This window comes from Scyliorhinus torazame, chromosome 7, assembly GCF_047496885.1.
Source record: "Scyliorhinus torazame isolate Kashiwa2021f chromosome 7, sScyTor2.1, whole genome shotgun sequence".
In the NCBI taxonomy this organism is placed as follows: domain Eukaryota; kingdom Metazoa; phylum Chordata; class Chondrichthyes; order Carcharhiniformes; family Scyliorhinidae; genus Scyliorhinus; species Scyliorhinus torazame.
In genome coordinates, this window is record NC_092713.1 from 239527997 (window position 1) to 239544792 (window position 16796).

General features: G+C 48.1%; 1 protein-coding gene across 1 annotated transcript in view; it reads left to right on the forward strand.

The window, feature by feature from the left end:
- The window catches only part of tspan17 (tetraspanin 17), a 65361-nt gene that overhangs the window by 8250 nt on the left and 40315 nt on the right, over positions 1-16796 (forward strand). Inside the window, exon 2 of the mRNA XM_072512208.1 lies at positions 12208-12258. Within this exon, the coding sequence (XP_072368309.1) occupies positions 12208-12258 (51 nt within the window). The remainder of the gene's footprint in view (positions 1-12207; positions 12259-16796) is intronic.

Here is a 16796-nt window from a genome sequence, read left to right on the forward strand (position 1 = left end):
AGCACAAGTTCAAGGTGAGGGGCGAAAGGTTCAGTGGAGATGTGTGGGGGAAATTTTTTTACACCGAGGGTGTGGTGGCCTGGAATGCACTGCCAAGTAAGGTGGTTGAGGCAGATGCGTTAGCGACCTTAAGACCTATCTGGATAGGCACATGAACAGACTGGGTATAGAAGGATGCAGGCGGTTGGTCTAGATAGGACACGTGGTCGGCACAGGCTTGGAGAGCCAAAGGGACTGTTCCTGTGCTGTATTGTTCTTTGTTATTACCAGTCTCTTATTATCATCTGAAATAGGTGAAATGCTGCTTTGAGCCATTGCAGTTCTTGTAATGATGGTGCTCCCATTATGGTGTTCGGTAGGTAATTGTAACTTGAGGAACAGCAGTCAAGTTAGGGAGTTGAGTTGAAGGGACCTTGAGCTGGTGTTCCAAAGACATTGGGCGGGATTCTCCGTCGGCCGACGCTGGAATCAGGAAACATGATTGAGTGGATATTAGGGTTTGACGCCTAAATGATGGCAGGCGCTGGCTTCATGCCGAATTGCAATTCTCCTGTGCCTCGACAGCGATGCCAATGTGTCTCAGAATACACCTACAGTAAATGCCGTTGGCGTATCGTCAGCGGGCCTGACCTGGTATTCTCTGGGGTCTCCACCTACTTCTAACTCCACTGGGGCGGATTCACAATGGCGAGGTACACTTGTGCTGTTAAAAATTGTGAAATAGGTGCTGAGGGATAGAGAGCGTGTACGGAAAGTGTCCAACGTCACCAAAGTTTGCTGACAGTCATACCACTGGCTGGGTGGGGCTTCTGCCAGGGCCAGGGGGAGTAACACGGGGGTAGCTAGGAGGTGAGCTGAGGGGTCGGGGTTGGTGAGCACGGAGCACCATTGCCGCGGCCTGCAAGGCAGCCATGCAGCTGCGCACGCCGCTAACTGCCCACTGAACCTAGGGCCGCTGGCACCCCCCTAGGTGTTCTCTGGGCTGAACCGACCCACCAGCGGGATGGGTGCGTTCCAGCGCAACCAGCGTCATTTTGTTTGCTGGATTGAATATGTGTGGGGAGTGACGTTTGTATATGCGACTGCAGCTTGTCAGCCTTCCGAGTGTCACTCACGGACCCAGCAAATCCGGCATCGTTTCTCATTGAAATCGATTGTGTTCCACATGGCACCAGTGCTAGCCCCTCCACAGTTGCTGAATAGGTCCAGGTGTGGCGCCAGTTTTGCTGACATGGAAGTCCACGAATCCTGCCCCGGCGTCAACACTTGGGGCTGGATTTTCCGCTGACAGGATGCTCCGTTTTGCCGGCAGCTTGGGGTTTCCCGACAGCGTGGGGCTGCCCCACAATGAGAATCCCCATTGACCAGCCGGTGTAACGGAGCATCCCGTCTGTGGGATGAAACCGAAATGTGGTGGGGTGGAGAATCCAGCCCTTTCTTTCACGAATGGAGAATCCCGCCGATTCTTCTTATTTTCCTTTGCGATGGTAGAGCTCATAGGAATGTGAGATATTTGCATTCTATATATAGTCCATAAGGAAGTCAGTCTGTCTGCAAGTGGCCGAAGGATTTGTTGAATTCAATGACAGGAACACTAAACGAATGCACTACATTGCTCTCTTCTGGTTTATCTTTAACTGCTGGAGTGTTGGTTGAAGCTGTACCCGTCCAAGTGGAGAGAAAGTGTTCAATCATGCTTTCAACTTGATTCTTGTAGAGAGCTCTCCCTTAGTTTGTTGATTGCCCAACTTGGGTGAGGAGCCAAACCATTATGTGGCTTCAGCCTTGCTTGTGCAGCTACGATATGTACAGGACCGCATTTACTGCCAATGCCGTGCATGCACAGTTGTAATGTTTTGCTCCATGACGTCACTGAGCAGCAGAGTAGGCAGCGGCCAGAAACAGGGATGTTTATTGAACATCAATTAAAGACTGATTAAAAAAGCTTCACTTTCTCCGAGTCAGCTGGTTGGAGGGGAGGAATAGAGCTGAGGAGGGAGGGGAGGCTTCTTGCAGCTACAATTCAAGATTACTGGGAAGAAACCCTGGAGACTGCAATATCAGGCTATGGTGTTTATAATTTGGTATTGCGGACATCATGGGCGGATCTGATTGTGCCCGGACTGCCTGCTCAGGAACTGGGCGAAGGACTTCAGAATCCGAATACGATCCGACTGGTACTGCCTCTCCTGGAAATGATGCTGTTGGTTTTCCATGCATGCATGGGCAAGTGTGCATGTGAGATGGGTATTGGCAGGAGACGCAACGTATTTGTACATTTGCTTCAACTAAGCATCTGATTAATGGTAACTCTCATTTATTTATTTTTTAAATTTAGTGTACCCAATTCATTTTTTCCAAATAAGGGGCAATTTAGCGTGTTCAATCCACCTACCTTGCACATCTTTGGGTTGTGGGGTCGAAACCCACGCAAACACGGGGAGAATGTGCAAACTCCACATGGACAGTGACCCAGAGCCGGGATCGAACCTGGGACTTCGGCGCCGTGTGACTACAGTGCTGCCACTGTGCTGCCCTAATGGTAACTGTCATGATGTTGATCGGTGAGTCAGCAGTAGCGGTGTCTTTGAAGATCAGGGAACGATGATTATTCCTTAGCACTTGTGAACACCATTTGTCATCACAAGCCTGGATGTTGCCCAGCTGCCTTAGGCTGGCAATAGCTGCTTCATTATTGAAAGGAAGCTAAGCATTGTGTGGTTGTCAACAAATATACTGTATTTTTTTTTTAATGCTTGACAGAATGGAAATCATTGAAGCTAAGAATGTTTTTGAGAAAATTATGCTGTCCAGAGAACTCTTACAGCTGTGGCCAGGGGCTGCAATATTTGACCTCCAACTGCGATCATCTTTCTCTCTGCCCAATATCATTCCAGCCATTGAAGAGTTTTCCTGTTGACTCCTATTGCCCTCAGTTTGAGCTTCTCTGGGAATTGCTGGGTCATTGCTATCTTTGTATTGAAGGCAAACACTCACAACTGACCCAGCATTCTGTTCTTGCATTATCGAGTCATAGCCATAGAGTTTTATAGCACAAAAGTGTCTTGTCTTTGCTGGCCATTAAGCACCTACTAATCCCATTTTACTGCACTTGGTCTGTAGCCTGTATGCTATGGCGTTTCAAGTGCTCATCTAAATGCTTCTTAAATGTTGTGAGGGTTCCTGCCTGTATCATCCTCTCAGGAAGTGAGTTTGAGATTCCCACCACCGTCTGGGTGAAAAAGTTTTTCTTCCAATCCCCTCTAAATTTCCTGCCCCTTACTGTAAATCTATGCCCCTTGGTTATTGGCTCCTCTGCTAAGTGAAAAAGTTTCTTCCTCTCTATGTCCCTCATAATTTTGTGCACCTCAATCGGGTTTTACCCCCTCCGCCTTCTCTGCTCTAAGGAGAACAACCCCAGCCTAACCAGCCTCTCCACATAGCTGAAACACTCCAGCCCAGGCAACATCCGAGTGAATCTCCTGTGCACCCTTTCTAGTGCAATCACACCTTTCCTATAGTGTGGCGACCAGAACTGCACGGCGGAATCTAGCTATGGCCTAAGGAGCGTGTGCATGGTAATTTCCAGTATGATATGGAGCAGTGTTCTTCAAACATTTTTTCCGGGGACCCATTTTTGCCGACCTGCGCGACCCCAGCCGGCCGACCTGCGCGACCCCCCGCCGGCCGACACTAACACTGCAATGAAGTCACTGTGAAAATCCTCTAGTTATACTCTGGCGCCTGTTTGGGTACACTGAGGGTGAATTCATAGAATCATAGAAATCACAGTGCAAAAGGAGGCCATTCGGCCCATCGAGTCTGCACCGGCCCTTACAAAGAGCACCCTACTCGAGCCCAAGTCTCTACCCTATCCCCACTTAACCCATTTTGGACACTAAGGGCAATTTAGCATGGCCAATCCACCTAACATGCACATCTTTGGACTGTGGGAGGAAACCGGAGCACCCGGAGGAAACCCACGCAGACACAGGGAGAACAGGAATTCAGAATGTCCAATTCACCTAACAAGCACATCTTTCGGTTCTTGTGGGAGGAAACCGGAACGCCCGGAGGAAACCCACGCTGACATGGGAAGAACGTGCAGACTCCGCACAGACAGTGACCCAAGCTGGGAATCAAACCCGGGTCGTTGGCGCTCTGAAGCAACAGTGCTAACCATTGTGCCACCCACTGCTAGTGTCCAACCATTCATGTTCCCACAGTATTGTTAAGCAGGGAATTTTGGCATATTTACCAGTGGAATTGAGGGAACTTGGAGAACATAAATAGAAATGATAACTGAAATTTATAATCAAATAAATATACCAAAGGATACATTCCAGGTGACTTGAGATATTCATTATTTGTTAAGATACCTTATGGAGTGCCAACAGTTTAGATCTATAAGCTTAAATGACTCCTTTCATTAAAGCGACCTTGAAAATCATAATTGAAATAATACGTTTGAGGTTGAAATTGGTGAAATGAAGTCTGGATTTCAACTTGGAATAGGAACAAGAGGCAGCACAATTTCTTATACATATTTAAAAATAAACAGGAACATATATATGCTTCTGTGGAAAAGCATTTGATCATGTTTATTACCAAAAATTAATAGATATGTTGCTGAAATGTGACATTGACGGTAAAGATGACATTTATCCAGAATCTATATTAGGACCAAATATAGATTGAGTTTGAGCACCAAAATGCCAAAAGCAATACTAGTCAGAAGGAATAGATTTAAAAGAAACGAGTGAAGATTGAAGTAGATGGTGTCACAGTGGAACAAGTGGATACGTTTGTTTATTTAGGACAATTGATAACAGAAGATGGTAGCAATGATGCTGAAGTCAGAAGAAACCAGAAATAAGTTTGTGACGATGAAGGATGTGTTAATAACAAGAAAACTCAGGCTTGTAACAAGTGAAAAATCTCACTTTCCTGCATGCCTCAGAAATCTTGAAAATAAATAAAGATCTGTGGAAGAAAATAGAGGCCTTTAAAATGTGGATGCCAAGATGAATGCTTAAAATTCCACATGCAGACTATATGACAAATGAAGAAGTGCTTAAAATTGCAAGAGCAAAAGGAACTCTTGTCATGTGAGAGTACCTTTAAGAAATGGGTGTTTTTTATAGAATAACTAGTGGGTGTACCTTTAAGAAATGGGTGTTTATTACTGCAGTGATGTCAGAGAGTGGGTGGAGCTGAGCTGTCTGTCTGCTTTACTTTCGTTTTTGAGTAGGCTGCTATAGAGTGAGTTTTTAGTTTAGTTTTCAGAAAGAAGAGTTGCAGTGAAAGCCAGAAGATGTGCATGGATCTCTTTATGAGCTAAAGAGTGTTCATTTGGGTGATTTCAAAGGGATACCTGCTGTCATTAGAGAATTTAAACCTGATCTCTGTGTTAAAAGGATCTTTTTGTCTTCTGGATGTTGTTTGGGAATTTATTAAGGATTATTTAGTGTTGTATTCTTTGGGGGTTGTATTTGAATTAATGGTTGCTAAGATGTTCACTATGTTTTAAAAAGGTTAACTTGAGTTCACAGAATAAACATTGTTTTGCTTTAAAAATTATTTTTGATTCCTGCTGTACCGCACCTGTAGAGAGGGCCGGGTGCTCCCCATACCACAATCTATTAAAAGTTGTTGGTCAGGTGAACTCCATGATTCACTTTGGGGCTCTCTAAACCCAGACCCGTAACATTCTTAAAAAGTGACATCCAGAAAATAAAATGTCAATGTTTCAGCCGTTTGCACGGTGCTGAAAAGCTAGAAGGCAGAGTGGAGAGCAGCAGATTTAGTTACACGATAATTACAAGTCTGATCAAATTGGATCGATGATTATTTGTAATGTGCAGTTATGGGGAAAAGGCAGGAAAATGTGACTAAGTCATAATGCTCATTTGGAGAGCTGGTGCAGACACGATCGGCCAAATTGCCACCTCCTGCACCGTAATGATTCTGTGGTTGAGCTGACCATCACATGCTGTCTGCATGACAATCAAAAGTCTACAAATTTTTTAAAAACGGTCACCCAGACTCGCAAAGTTAGCTCCCTTTTCACTCCACAGATGCTGTCAGACCTGCTGAGATTGTCCAGTATTGTCTGTTTTTGTTTCCGATTCTAGCATCCGCAGTATTGCTTTTAAAAGAATAATAATCTTGTAGTCTCATAAAATTACAAGGTTTATTTTCATTCTTGGGTTGTGGGTGTCATTGGCAAGGCCAGCATTTATTGCTAATCACCCTCTAGTGTCCCTGAAAATATTAGTGAGCTGACTTTATGCATGGCTGCAGTTGTACATTGATGGTTAGGGGTTGTGGGGGGTACATTGATGGTGAGGGGTTGTGGGGGGGGGGGGGGGAGGGAGAGTTTTAGTATTATACACTTTTATTGTCCTGCCTTTTGAAACTTTTGTTCATGTATTCGCTTACCCATACTAAAGTCTTTGTTTGAACAGTTGTTCGCTTATCCGTGTTTTATTTCTCCATTCTCATTAAAGGTACTTTTTATTTGAAATTAATTTATTCTATTTTATTAATTATTTTCTCGATGGATGAGGTCGTGGTTGGTGCCAAGAAGCAGACGTCTCGGCATGTTCTAACTTGGAAATGGTGTCAAAGTCTCTGGAAGCGGATTCCTTCCATTTGTTCTGGCCCTGAACATTTCTTTCTATTCCTTTAGGATGTGGATATCACTGGCTAAGCCTAGTTGCCCTTCAGAAGGTGGTGGGAGTTGCCTTCTTGAACCGATGCAGTAGGTACACCTATAGTTATGAGAGGGAGGGAATTCCAGAGTTTTTTGACCCAACGACAGTGAAGATACAGCAATATATCTCCAAGTCTGGATGGTGAGTGACTTGGAGGGGAACCTCCAGGTAATGGTGTTCCCAGGTATCTGTTGTTCTTGTCCTTCTAGATGGTATTGGTCATGGGTTTGGAAGGTGCTAACTAAGGAACCTTGGTGAGTTCTTGCAGTGCATCTTGTAGATGGTGCATACGGTTGCCATTGTTCGTCAGTGGTGGAAGGGGTAGCAATCAAATGGGCTGCTTTGTCCTGGCGTCGAACATCTTGAGTGTTATTGCAGCTGCACTCATCCAGGCAAGTGGAATTTATTCCACTACACTCCTGACTTATGCCTTGTTGATGGTGGGCAGGTTTTGGGGGTCAGGAGGCGAGATACCCACCGCAGGATTCCTAGCCTTTGACCTGCTATTGTAGCCACAGGAGTTTATGGCTAGTCCAGTTCAAGTCAATAGTAACTCCTAAGATGTTGATCATAGGGGATTCGGTGATGGTAAGGCCATTGAATGTTAAGGGGCAAAGGTTTGATCTTCTCTTGTTGGAAATGGTGTGAAGGTCCTTCTTGTTTATTCCCTTATATCCCCTATTATTTTTGCTGTTACCTTTTCGATCCATGGATGATTAATGGACATGTGTCTTTAAGGCAAACAGCCCGTATCTTTAATTCAGGCAGAAGAATCCAGAAGCCTGTGTTGGTTTAAACTGGAGTTGCAGACTGGCCAGCACCAATGATAGAGATGCGATGGAACTTGGTTTGGTTGATTTGGCAATGAGTTGGCCAAAAAGGTTGTGCTCTGCCTGGTGGTGATTGGATCTTATCCCACTGAAATGGCTCTCAAGAGACCTGAAGGTTTCAGATTTGATTCTGACAACACGGATACTCCGCTAATTCTCTTCAGAAAGATCCAACTAACTCTCTCCTGAAAACCTGCTGCGGGGGCTCTCTCTCTCTCTCTCTCTCTCTCTCTCTCTCTCTCTCTCTCTCTCTCTCTCTCTCTCTCTCTCTCTCTCTCTCTCTCCCCAATAGCCTGTGGGTGCTGTGTTCCTGGAACTACAGAGGCATGAAGACTAACCAAGAACTGAAAGCGAAGTTTGATGAGAAAGACTCTGCCTCTCCAGGAAAGTTGTGAGTACGGTATTTTTAAACTACAGAGAGCACCAGTACAGGCTGCAAGACTGCAAGCTTACTGTGAAGAAAGTATGCTAAAAACCATAATCTGAAACGAATACCTTTTTCTTTTCCACTTACACTTTTTACCCCTTTCTATCCCTCTTGTGTTTCTTGCTCATGTGTATGTGTATATAGAGGGTGGGGCAAGTTAAAGTGGGAGTTAGGTATTCGTTAATAGTTAACCAACTGTATCTGCTGCATGTTTCATTGTAGTTCTTGTTATAAGTAAACAGTAATTGTGTTTATATTTACAAACCTGGTGACTATAATTATTGGGCAGCCAAGGGCCAAATACTTTGGGTATTTTTCGAACAATTTTTGGTTAATTCACTTGTGTCGTGACTCTGGGATGAGTGGGGCTAGAATTGATTGCGCACTTGCCAAAGGTGTGGTAACAATGGTCATTGTCTGGCACTTGTATGGCACACATGTTATTTGCTACTCATCAGCCCAAGCTTGGATGTTGTCCGGCTCTTGCTGTATTTGGACATGAACTGCTTCGGTACCTGAGGAGTTGTGAATGGTGCTGAACATTGTGCAGTAATCTGCGAACATCCCCACTTCCGACCTTAGGATCGAAGGAAGGTCACCGATGAAGCAGCTGAAAATGGTTGGGCCTAGGACATCCCCTGAGGAATTCCTGCAGTGGTGTTCTAGAGCTTGGATGGTTGACCTTCAACAGCCACAAGCACCTTCCTTTGTTCCAGGCATGATTCTAACCAGCGGAAAATTTTCCCGCTGATTCCAATTGACTCCAGTTTTCTAGGGCTCCTTGATGCCATATTCATTTTAATGCGGCTTTGATATCAGGAACAGTCACTTTCACCTCTGCTCTGGAGTTCAGCTCTTTTGTCCTTGTTTAAACCAAGGTCTAATGAGGTCAGTAACTGAGTGACCCTGGCGGAACCCAAACTGGGCAACCGTGAGCAGGTTATCGCGGAGTAAGTGCCACTTGGTAGCACTGTTGATGACCCCTTCCATCACTTTGCTGATGATCAAGACTAGACTGATGGGGTGGTAATTGGCCGCGTTGGATTTGTCCTGTTTCATGTTTAATTTCCTTTTAAACACCTTTCCAAGGAGTGAGAAGCTGTGCCTGGAAATGTCTGAATCTCTCGGTCTAGAGTTGCAATAACTACTCTGTTTAATTTTGAAATGTTTACTGATATATTTGTCTTTATCTGTAAATGCGTCCGCATCTGATTTGGTAAACCTTGGGAGTGAGGAAGGATAATGCACAATAGCCAGAGTCAAAGAGAATGTTACTTTGAAAATATTTTGCAATTATCTGTTAAGGTTTAAGTTTGTCTGCCGGGTTTGAGATGATTCATGTCTTTCTTAAATGAGGATTGTCTCTTTTTAAAATTTTCAAATATATGGCTTGGATTTTAAAAGAGCAGGGCCGGAATTCTCCATTTGGGAGACGAAGTTGTACCGTCAGAGCTGAATTGCAACAGATTTGTGCTCTCACTAGGAGCCCACTCGGGAAGCGATTCACAATCCTTTGCCATGCACATTTTTGCATGGCGGGGATTGTGAGGGATTTCTCTAGCTAATCCCACTGTTGGGCTGCGATTTTGAGCGTGAGGCCCCGTAGTGAGGTCCGATGGATGGGCCTGACCCCCGGAACACAATTCAGGACCCCCCCTGAATTTTCTGGGTTACCGTGCCCCTCCCAACTCATTACGACTTACCTCACCCCCCCCCACCCACCAGAAACCCCCCAATTATAGAGACCCCACCAAAGACCCCCCCCCCCCCCCCCCTTCCCCTCAGTTGCAGAGACCCAGCTGTGAACCTAATGGCAGGTTTACAAACATCTAGATGTGATTGATAGCTCCTGGACAACATCAAAGACAGTTAAGTGCTTTCTGCAGAGAAAAAAGAGAAAGTGAGAGCATTTAAAGCAATTAACTGGTTAGATTCATAGCTGGTGACTTGAAAGTCACTCTAGTCTGAAGGGAGACAAATTAAATAATGTAGACAGCTGGGTGTGTGTGGAAGCTATTAATCACAGCCTAGTAAAGCAACCTCACAGAGATATGAATTAAAGGCTTGCAGATCGAAGACCTGAGGGGGCTTAAATCTAGCTGACTGGTTTTCTGTATCCAGGATTTTACAGGTGCTGCTTCCTCTACCTCAACCAGCGAGTGTATTGCACAGGTGAGTTTCAAAGCAGTTTTTATTTACTGCCTCTGTTTGGACTGCTCTCTAGCTTCCAAGGAATGGTCTCTCTTATGGAGGGCTCCTAGGTAGCTTCTTATGGGAGGCTTCCAGACAGTGGTCTCTCTAATGGGGAGGGTGTCTGTAATTGTAAATACCTGCAGCACATCTCACCCCTGTGAATCCAAGCCTAGAGGACCAGAGAATCATGAGGGTTTGAAGAATATGGTACCTGGCCCATTAATAGATCCATCTGCATCCTCCTGCTTGCGCGGGGCATGGACCCTGATGCCGCCGCTAGTGGGGAACCAGAGTATCGGACTGGTGCCGAACCCATTTTTCTCCTGTCGCATGGGAAACTCGCTACCGGTTCTTCTGTTACAATATTGCACTCAGAAGCTTCCGCGACTATCACATACCATAATTTTCCGTACAGTAACTGCATAAAACAATGCAACCTTCGCATTGTTGGAACCTATTTATTTGTATTGTAAAACATCCATCATTCACGATTTCGCTTTTGTGAGGTTTTGCGGAATGTAGCCCCGTTAATGGTGTGACTTTAATGTATTGTCAAAGTGAGACAAATGTTTAATATAAATGCAGTTTGTTGTAATTCAGGTGGATTGTAATTATGTATAGCAATGACAGCTGACTGCAACTTCCAAGCCCATATTTGACCCAATGAGGATAATATGTGGTGATATATTTGTAAGTTAAGGAGGCTGCGTACCTTGGGGAATTTGATGTCCCCAAATGCCTGCTACCCTTGTTCTTCCAGGCGGTTGTGGTCACCAGCTTAGGAAGTGCTATTTTAGATGTATTGGTGAGTTGCTGCAGTATATTGTAGATGATATTCTCGGCAGCCACCGTGGAGGGGGTGGTGTTGCCAGTTAACCTGGCTGTTTTGTCCTGGATGGTGCTGACCTTCTTGAACATTGGAACTGCACTCATCCGGGCAGGTGGAAAGTGGTCAGTTACACTCCTGACTTGTGTTTTGTAAGTAGTGGGGAGTCCAGAGGCAAATCACTCGCTGCAGAATTCCCAGCCTCTGACCTCCTCAGGATGTTAGTGGTAGGGGAGTTATAATGCAGTTGAGTGTCAAAGGGAGATGGGTAGACTTCCTCCTGTTTGCGATGATTATTGTGTGGCAATGTTTCTTGCACATGCCAGCTATATCAAATGTTTTTGTTGCTGCTTATAGCGAGTTAATGAAATGCCTGTCTTCTTGTCGTGTTCACTCTTGTTTCCTATTCCTTTTGTATCTGCCTATTTTTACCCATGCTTTTCCCCTCATATCTGTGAGAAGTGGTGCATCATTGGTCTGGGGAGGTAAAGCTTGCAATGTATTTGTAATTTGCCTTTTATTTATGCCATATTGGATCACATCTTTAGTATTTTCTGTCGCTCATACCTTAAGGTTCCACACATGAGGAATTGAAAGAAAGAAGATTAATTTGCATTCATGTAGAACCTTTTGTGCCTTCAGTTGTCCCAAATACCTTCAAGACTAGCAAATTTCTAGTCACTGTTGTAATATGGGCAAATGTAGTAGGCAAAAGATCTACTCAGCTTGTAATGGTTTTTGCAAATTTCATTCTGTGTTTGAGCCGCCTAATTTCCATTGTGAACGATTGACTGGGAAAACCAGTAGTGCACACCATTGACTGATGGAGAAAAATAGCAGAACATAAGATTAACCGAGAAACGGCAATTTGTTTTTAACAGAAACTGGAAAATGTCATTAACAGTTCATGTATACTGGGCCTTTGTCAGAAAATGGAAATGCAATACTTAAAAAACAGAAATGGTTTGGAGAGGGGAGTGTAAGGTTAATTATGCCTTAGACACATAGCTTAAAATTGAAAGTATAGAAATCTTATTTGCTTTGTAATTTGGAGTATGTCATCATATGTAGCTCAGTGATTTGCCACATGTACGCAGCACTGACTCCAAAGACTCTGAACTGTATCATAAGTTGATAACCCATTATTTGTTATCGTATGTATGTGAACATCTGCTCCACATACCTAATGTGTTATTGTGCTGTTTTGTTTTGCAGTTGCTGGGAGCAGCATTTCTTGGAATAGGCCTCTGGGCATGGGCTGAAAAGGTATTTTGCATAAGCGTAGACTTTACAAGATGCGGTTAAATCTAATTTACATAACTTTTGTGTGCAATCTATTCTTTAGAAAATAAATGCATGACCTATTGTAATATTTGAAGGGAGAAGTATCACTTGCAGTACTATGAATTGGATTCCATTACTTGAGTCTTTTTTTGATACTTGTTCATGGGATGTGGACATCATTGGAAAGCCAACATTTATTTCCTATCCCTGATTGCCCTTGAGAAGGTGGTGATGAGCTGTTTTCTCAAACTGCTGCAGTTGTTACGTTGTTGGGTAAGGAATTCCAGGATATTTATCCAGTGATAATTAAGGAATGGTGATATATTTCTAAGTCAAGACAGTGTGTTACTTGGAGGGGAACTTCCAGATGGGGCTGTTCCCATCACCTGCTGCTCCTCTAGGCAGTTGAGGTCACTGGTTTGGGAGGTGCACCTGAAGAAACCTCAGAAAGTTGCTGTTGTGCAGGTTTCCCCAAATTTGAGTTATGGCACCCTATTGACTTCCCAGGAGGACTGACGAAACCCCACATAAACATTCTTATCAAAGAGTTAAACCACACAAAATCAGATTACTGCGCAATAGATATGAACATACAAAAACAAATTTAAGAAAGTTTTTTTTTCTATTTCTTGTATATAAGCATTTATTGTAATTAAAACTTCTCTTATTAAACAAGTACCTCCAAATCTCATCTTTTTGTCATTTTCTTTGGGTTTTTATTTGTAAATTTTAAGTACCCAATTTTCTTTTCCATGTACTTTAGCATGGCCAATCCACCAACCCTGCAGGGACTGGGATCAAACCTGACATTTTATCATTTTCATGGGAAATGTGATGCTGATTATTTTTTTTTTATTTTTTTATTTTTTTGTTGCTCCCAAATTCACTTAATGCTGTGGGAGAGCTGAATTCCCCTTTTGGACATGCAAGCATAGAAACAGACGCACGCACAAAAAAAGCACAAATGTGCACGCACGCACATTTCCCTCACTCTCAAACACACCCCTGTCATATGCAGAATCCTCTCATGCTTAGGCATACCTCTCTTTCTCACATGTGCATACCGCTCACTTTCTCCCTCCTCGCTCGCCCTTATCTCTTTCTCGCTCGCCCCTCTTTCTCGCTCGCCCCTCTCTCTTTCTCGCTCGCCCCTCTCTCTTTCTCGCGCGCCCCTCCCTTTCTCGCTCGCCCTTCTCTCTTTCTCGCTCGCCCTTCTCTCTTTCTCGCTCGCCCTTCTCTCTTTCTCGCTCGCCCTTCTCTCTTTCTCGCTCGCCCTTCTCTCTTTCTCGCTCGCCCCTCTCTCTTTCTCGCTCGCCCCTCTCTCTTTCTCGCTCGCGCCTCTCTCATTCCCGCTCGCCCTTCTCTCATTCCCGCTCGCCCTTCTCTCATTCCCGCTCGCCCTTCTCTCATTCCCGCTCGCCCTTCTCTCATTCCCGCTCGCCCTTCTCTCATTCCCGCTCGCCCTTCTCTCATTCCCGCTCGCCCTTCTCTCATTCCCGCTCGCCCTTCTCTCATTCCCGCTCGCCCTTCTCTCATTCCCGCTCGCCCTTCTCTCATTCCCGCTCGCCCTTCTCTCATTCCCGCTCGCCCTTCTCTCATTCCCGCTCGCCCTTCTCTCATTCCCGCTCGCCCTTCTCTCATTCCCGCTCGCCCTTCTCTCATTCCCGCTCGCCCTTCTCTCATTCCCGCTCGCCCTTCTCTCATTCCCGCTCGCCCTTCTCTCATTCCCGCTCGCCCTTCTCTCATTCCCGCTCGCCCTTCTCTCATTCCCGCTCGCCCTTCTCTCATTCCCGCTCGCCCTTCTCTCATTCCCGCTCGCCCTTCTCTCATTCCCGCTCGCCCTTCTCTCATTCCCGCTCGCCCTTCTCTCATTCCCGCTCGCCCTTCTCTCATTCCCGCTCGCCCTTCTCTCATTCCCGCTCGCCCTTCTCTCATTCCCGCTCGCCCTTCTCTCATTCCCGCTCGCCCTTCTCTCATTCCCGCTCGCCCTTCTCTCATTCCCGCTCGCCCTTCTCTCATTCCCGCTCGCCCTTCTCTCATTCCCGCTCGCCCTTCTCTCATTCCCGCTCGCCCTTCTCTCATTCCCGCTCGCCCTTCTCTCATTCCCGCTCGCCCTTCTCTCATTCCCGCTCGCCCTTCTCTCATTCCCGCTCGCCCTTCTCTCATTCCCGCTCGCCCTTCTCTCATTCCCGCTCGCCCTTCTCTCATTCCCGCTCGCCCTTCTCTCATTCCCGCTCGCCCTTCTCTCATTCCCGCTCGCCCTTCTCTCATTCCCGCTCGCCCTTCTCTCATTCCCGCTCGCCCTTCTCTCATTCCCGCTCGCCCTTCTCTCATTCCCGCTCGCCCTTCTCTCATTCCCGCTCGCCCTTCTCTCATTCCCGCTCGCCCTTCTCTCATTCCCGCTCGCCCTTCTCTCATTCCCGCTCGCCCTTCTCTCATTCCCGCTCGCCCTTCTCTCATTCCCGCTCGCCCTTCTCTCATTCCCGCTCGCCCTTCTCTCATTCCCGCTCGCCCTTCTCTCATTCCCGCTCGCCCTTCTCTCATTCCCGCTCGCCCTTCTCTCATTCCCGCTCGCCCTTCTCTCATTCCCGCTCGCCCTTCTCTCATTCCCGCTCGCCCCTCTTTCTCGCTCGCCCCTCTTTCTCGCTCGCTCGCCCCTCTTTCTCGCTCGCCCGCCCCTCTTTCTCGCTCGCCCGCCCCTCTTTCTCGCTCGCCCGCCCCTCTTTCTCGCTCGCCCGCCCCCTCTTTCTCGCTCGCCCTCTCTCTCTTTCTCGCTCGCCCCTCTCTCTCTTTCCCGCTCGCCCCTCTTTCTCGCTCGCCCTTCTCTCATTCCCGCTCGCCCCTCTTTCTCGCTCGCCCCTCTCTCTCTTTCCCGCTCGCCCCTCTTTCTCGCTCGCCCTTCTCTCATTCCCGCTCGCCCCTCTTTCTCGCTCGCCCCTCTTTCTCGCTCGCCCCTCTTTCTCGCTCGCCCCTCTTTCTCGCTCGCTCGCCCCTCTTTCTCGCTCGCCCGCCCCTCTTTCTCGCTCGCCCGCCCCTCTTTCTCGCTCGCCCGCCCCTCTTTCTCGCTCGCCCGCCCCTCTTTCTCGCTCGCCCGCCCCTCTTTCTCGCTCGCCCGCCCCTCTTTCTCGCTCGCCCGCCCCTCTTTCTCGCTCGCCCGCCCCTCTTTCTCGCTCGCCCGCCCCTCTTTCTCGCTCGCCCGCCCCTCTTTCTCGCTCGCCCGCCCCTCTTTCTCGCTCGCCCGCCCCTCTTTCTCGCTCGCCCGCCCCTCTTTCTCGCTCGCCCGCCCCTCTTTCTCGCTCGCCCGCCCCTCTTTCTCGCTCGCCCGCCCCTCTTTCTCGCTCGCCCGCCCCTCTTTCTCGCTCGCCCGCCCCTCTTTCTCGCTCGCCCGCCCCTCTTTCTCGCTCGCCCGCCCCTCTTTCTCGCTCGCCCGCCCCTCTTTCTCGCTCGCCCGCCCCTCTTTCTCGCTCGCCCGCCCCTCTTTCTCGCTCGCCCGCCCCTCTTTCTCGCTCGCCCGCCCCTCTTTCTCGCTCGCCCGCCCCTCTTTCTCGCTCGCCCGCCCCTCTTTCTCGCTCGCCCGCCCCTCTTTCTCGCTCGCCCGCCCCTCTTTCTCGCTCGCCCGCCCCTCTTTCTCGCTCGCCCGCCCCTCTTTCTCGCTCGCCCGCCCCTCTTTCTCGCTCGCCCGCCCCTCTTTCTCGCTCGCCCGCCCCTCTTTCTCGCTCGCCCGCCCCTCTTTCTCGCTCGCCCGCCCCTCTTTCTCGCTCGCCCGCCCCTCTTTCTCGCTCGCCCGCCCCTCTTTCTCGCTCGCCCGCCCCTCTTTCTCGCTCGCCCGCCCCTCTTTCTCGCTCGCCCGCCCCTCTTTCTCGCTCGCCCGCCCCTCTTTCTCGCTCGCCCGCCCCTCTTTCTCGCTCGCCCGCCTCTCTTTCTCGCTCGCCCGCCCCTCTTTCTCGCTCGCCCGCCTCTCTTTCTCGCTCGCCCTTCCCTCTTTCTCGCTCGCCCTTCCCTCTTTCTCGCTCGCCCTTCCCTCTTTCTCGCTCGCCCTTCCCTCTTTCTCGCTCGCCCTTCCCTCTTTCTCGCTCGCCCTTCCCTCTTTCTCGCTCGCCCTTCCCTCTTTCTCGCTCGCCCTTCCCTCTTTCTCGCTCGCCCTTCCCTCTTTCTCGCTCGCCCTCTCTCTCTTTCTCGCTCGCCCCTCTTTCTCGCTCGCCCTTCTCTAGTTCTCGCTCGCCCCTCTCTCCCTCTCGCGCGCGCCCCTCTCTCCCTCTCGCGCGCGCCCCTCTCTCCCTCTCGCGCGCGCCCCTCTCTCCCCCTCGCGCGCATCCCACAGATTTTTCGGCAACCCACCCAGACGTCACTGTCAGTTGCACAGTCTCATTAAAATCCTTCATGAAGGATTTTAAGTCTTCACCTTGGATCTAACTTCTAAATTCTCTCCATCTCAGACTGCCTCAACCATTGCTCACCTTCCAGCATTTCATTTCATCTTGAGACTACATTCGTCTGGGTGATGACAATAAAAAAATGCC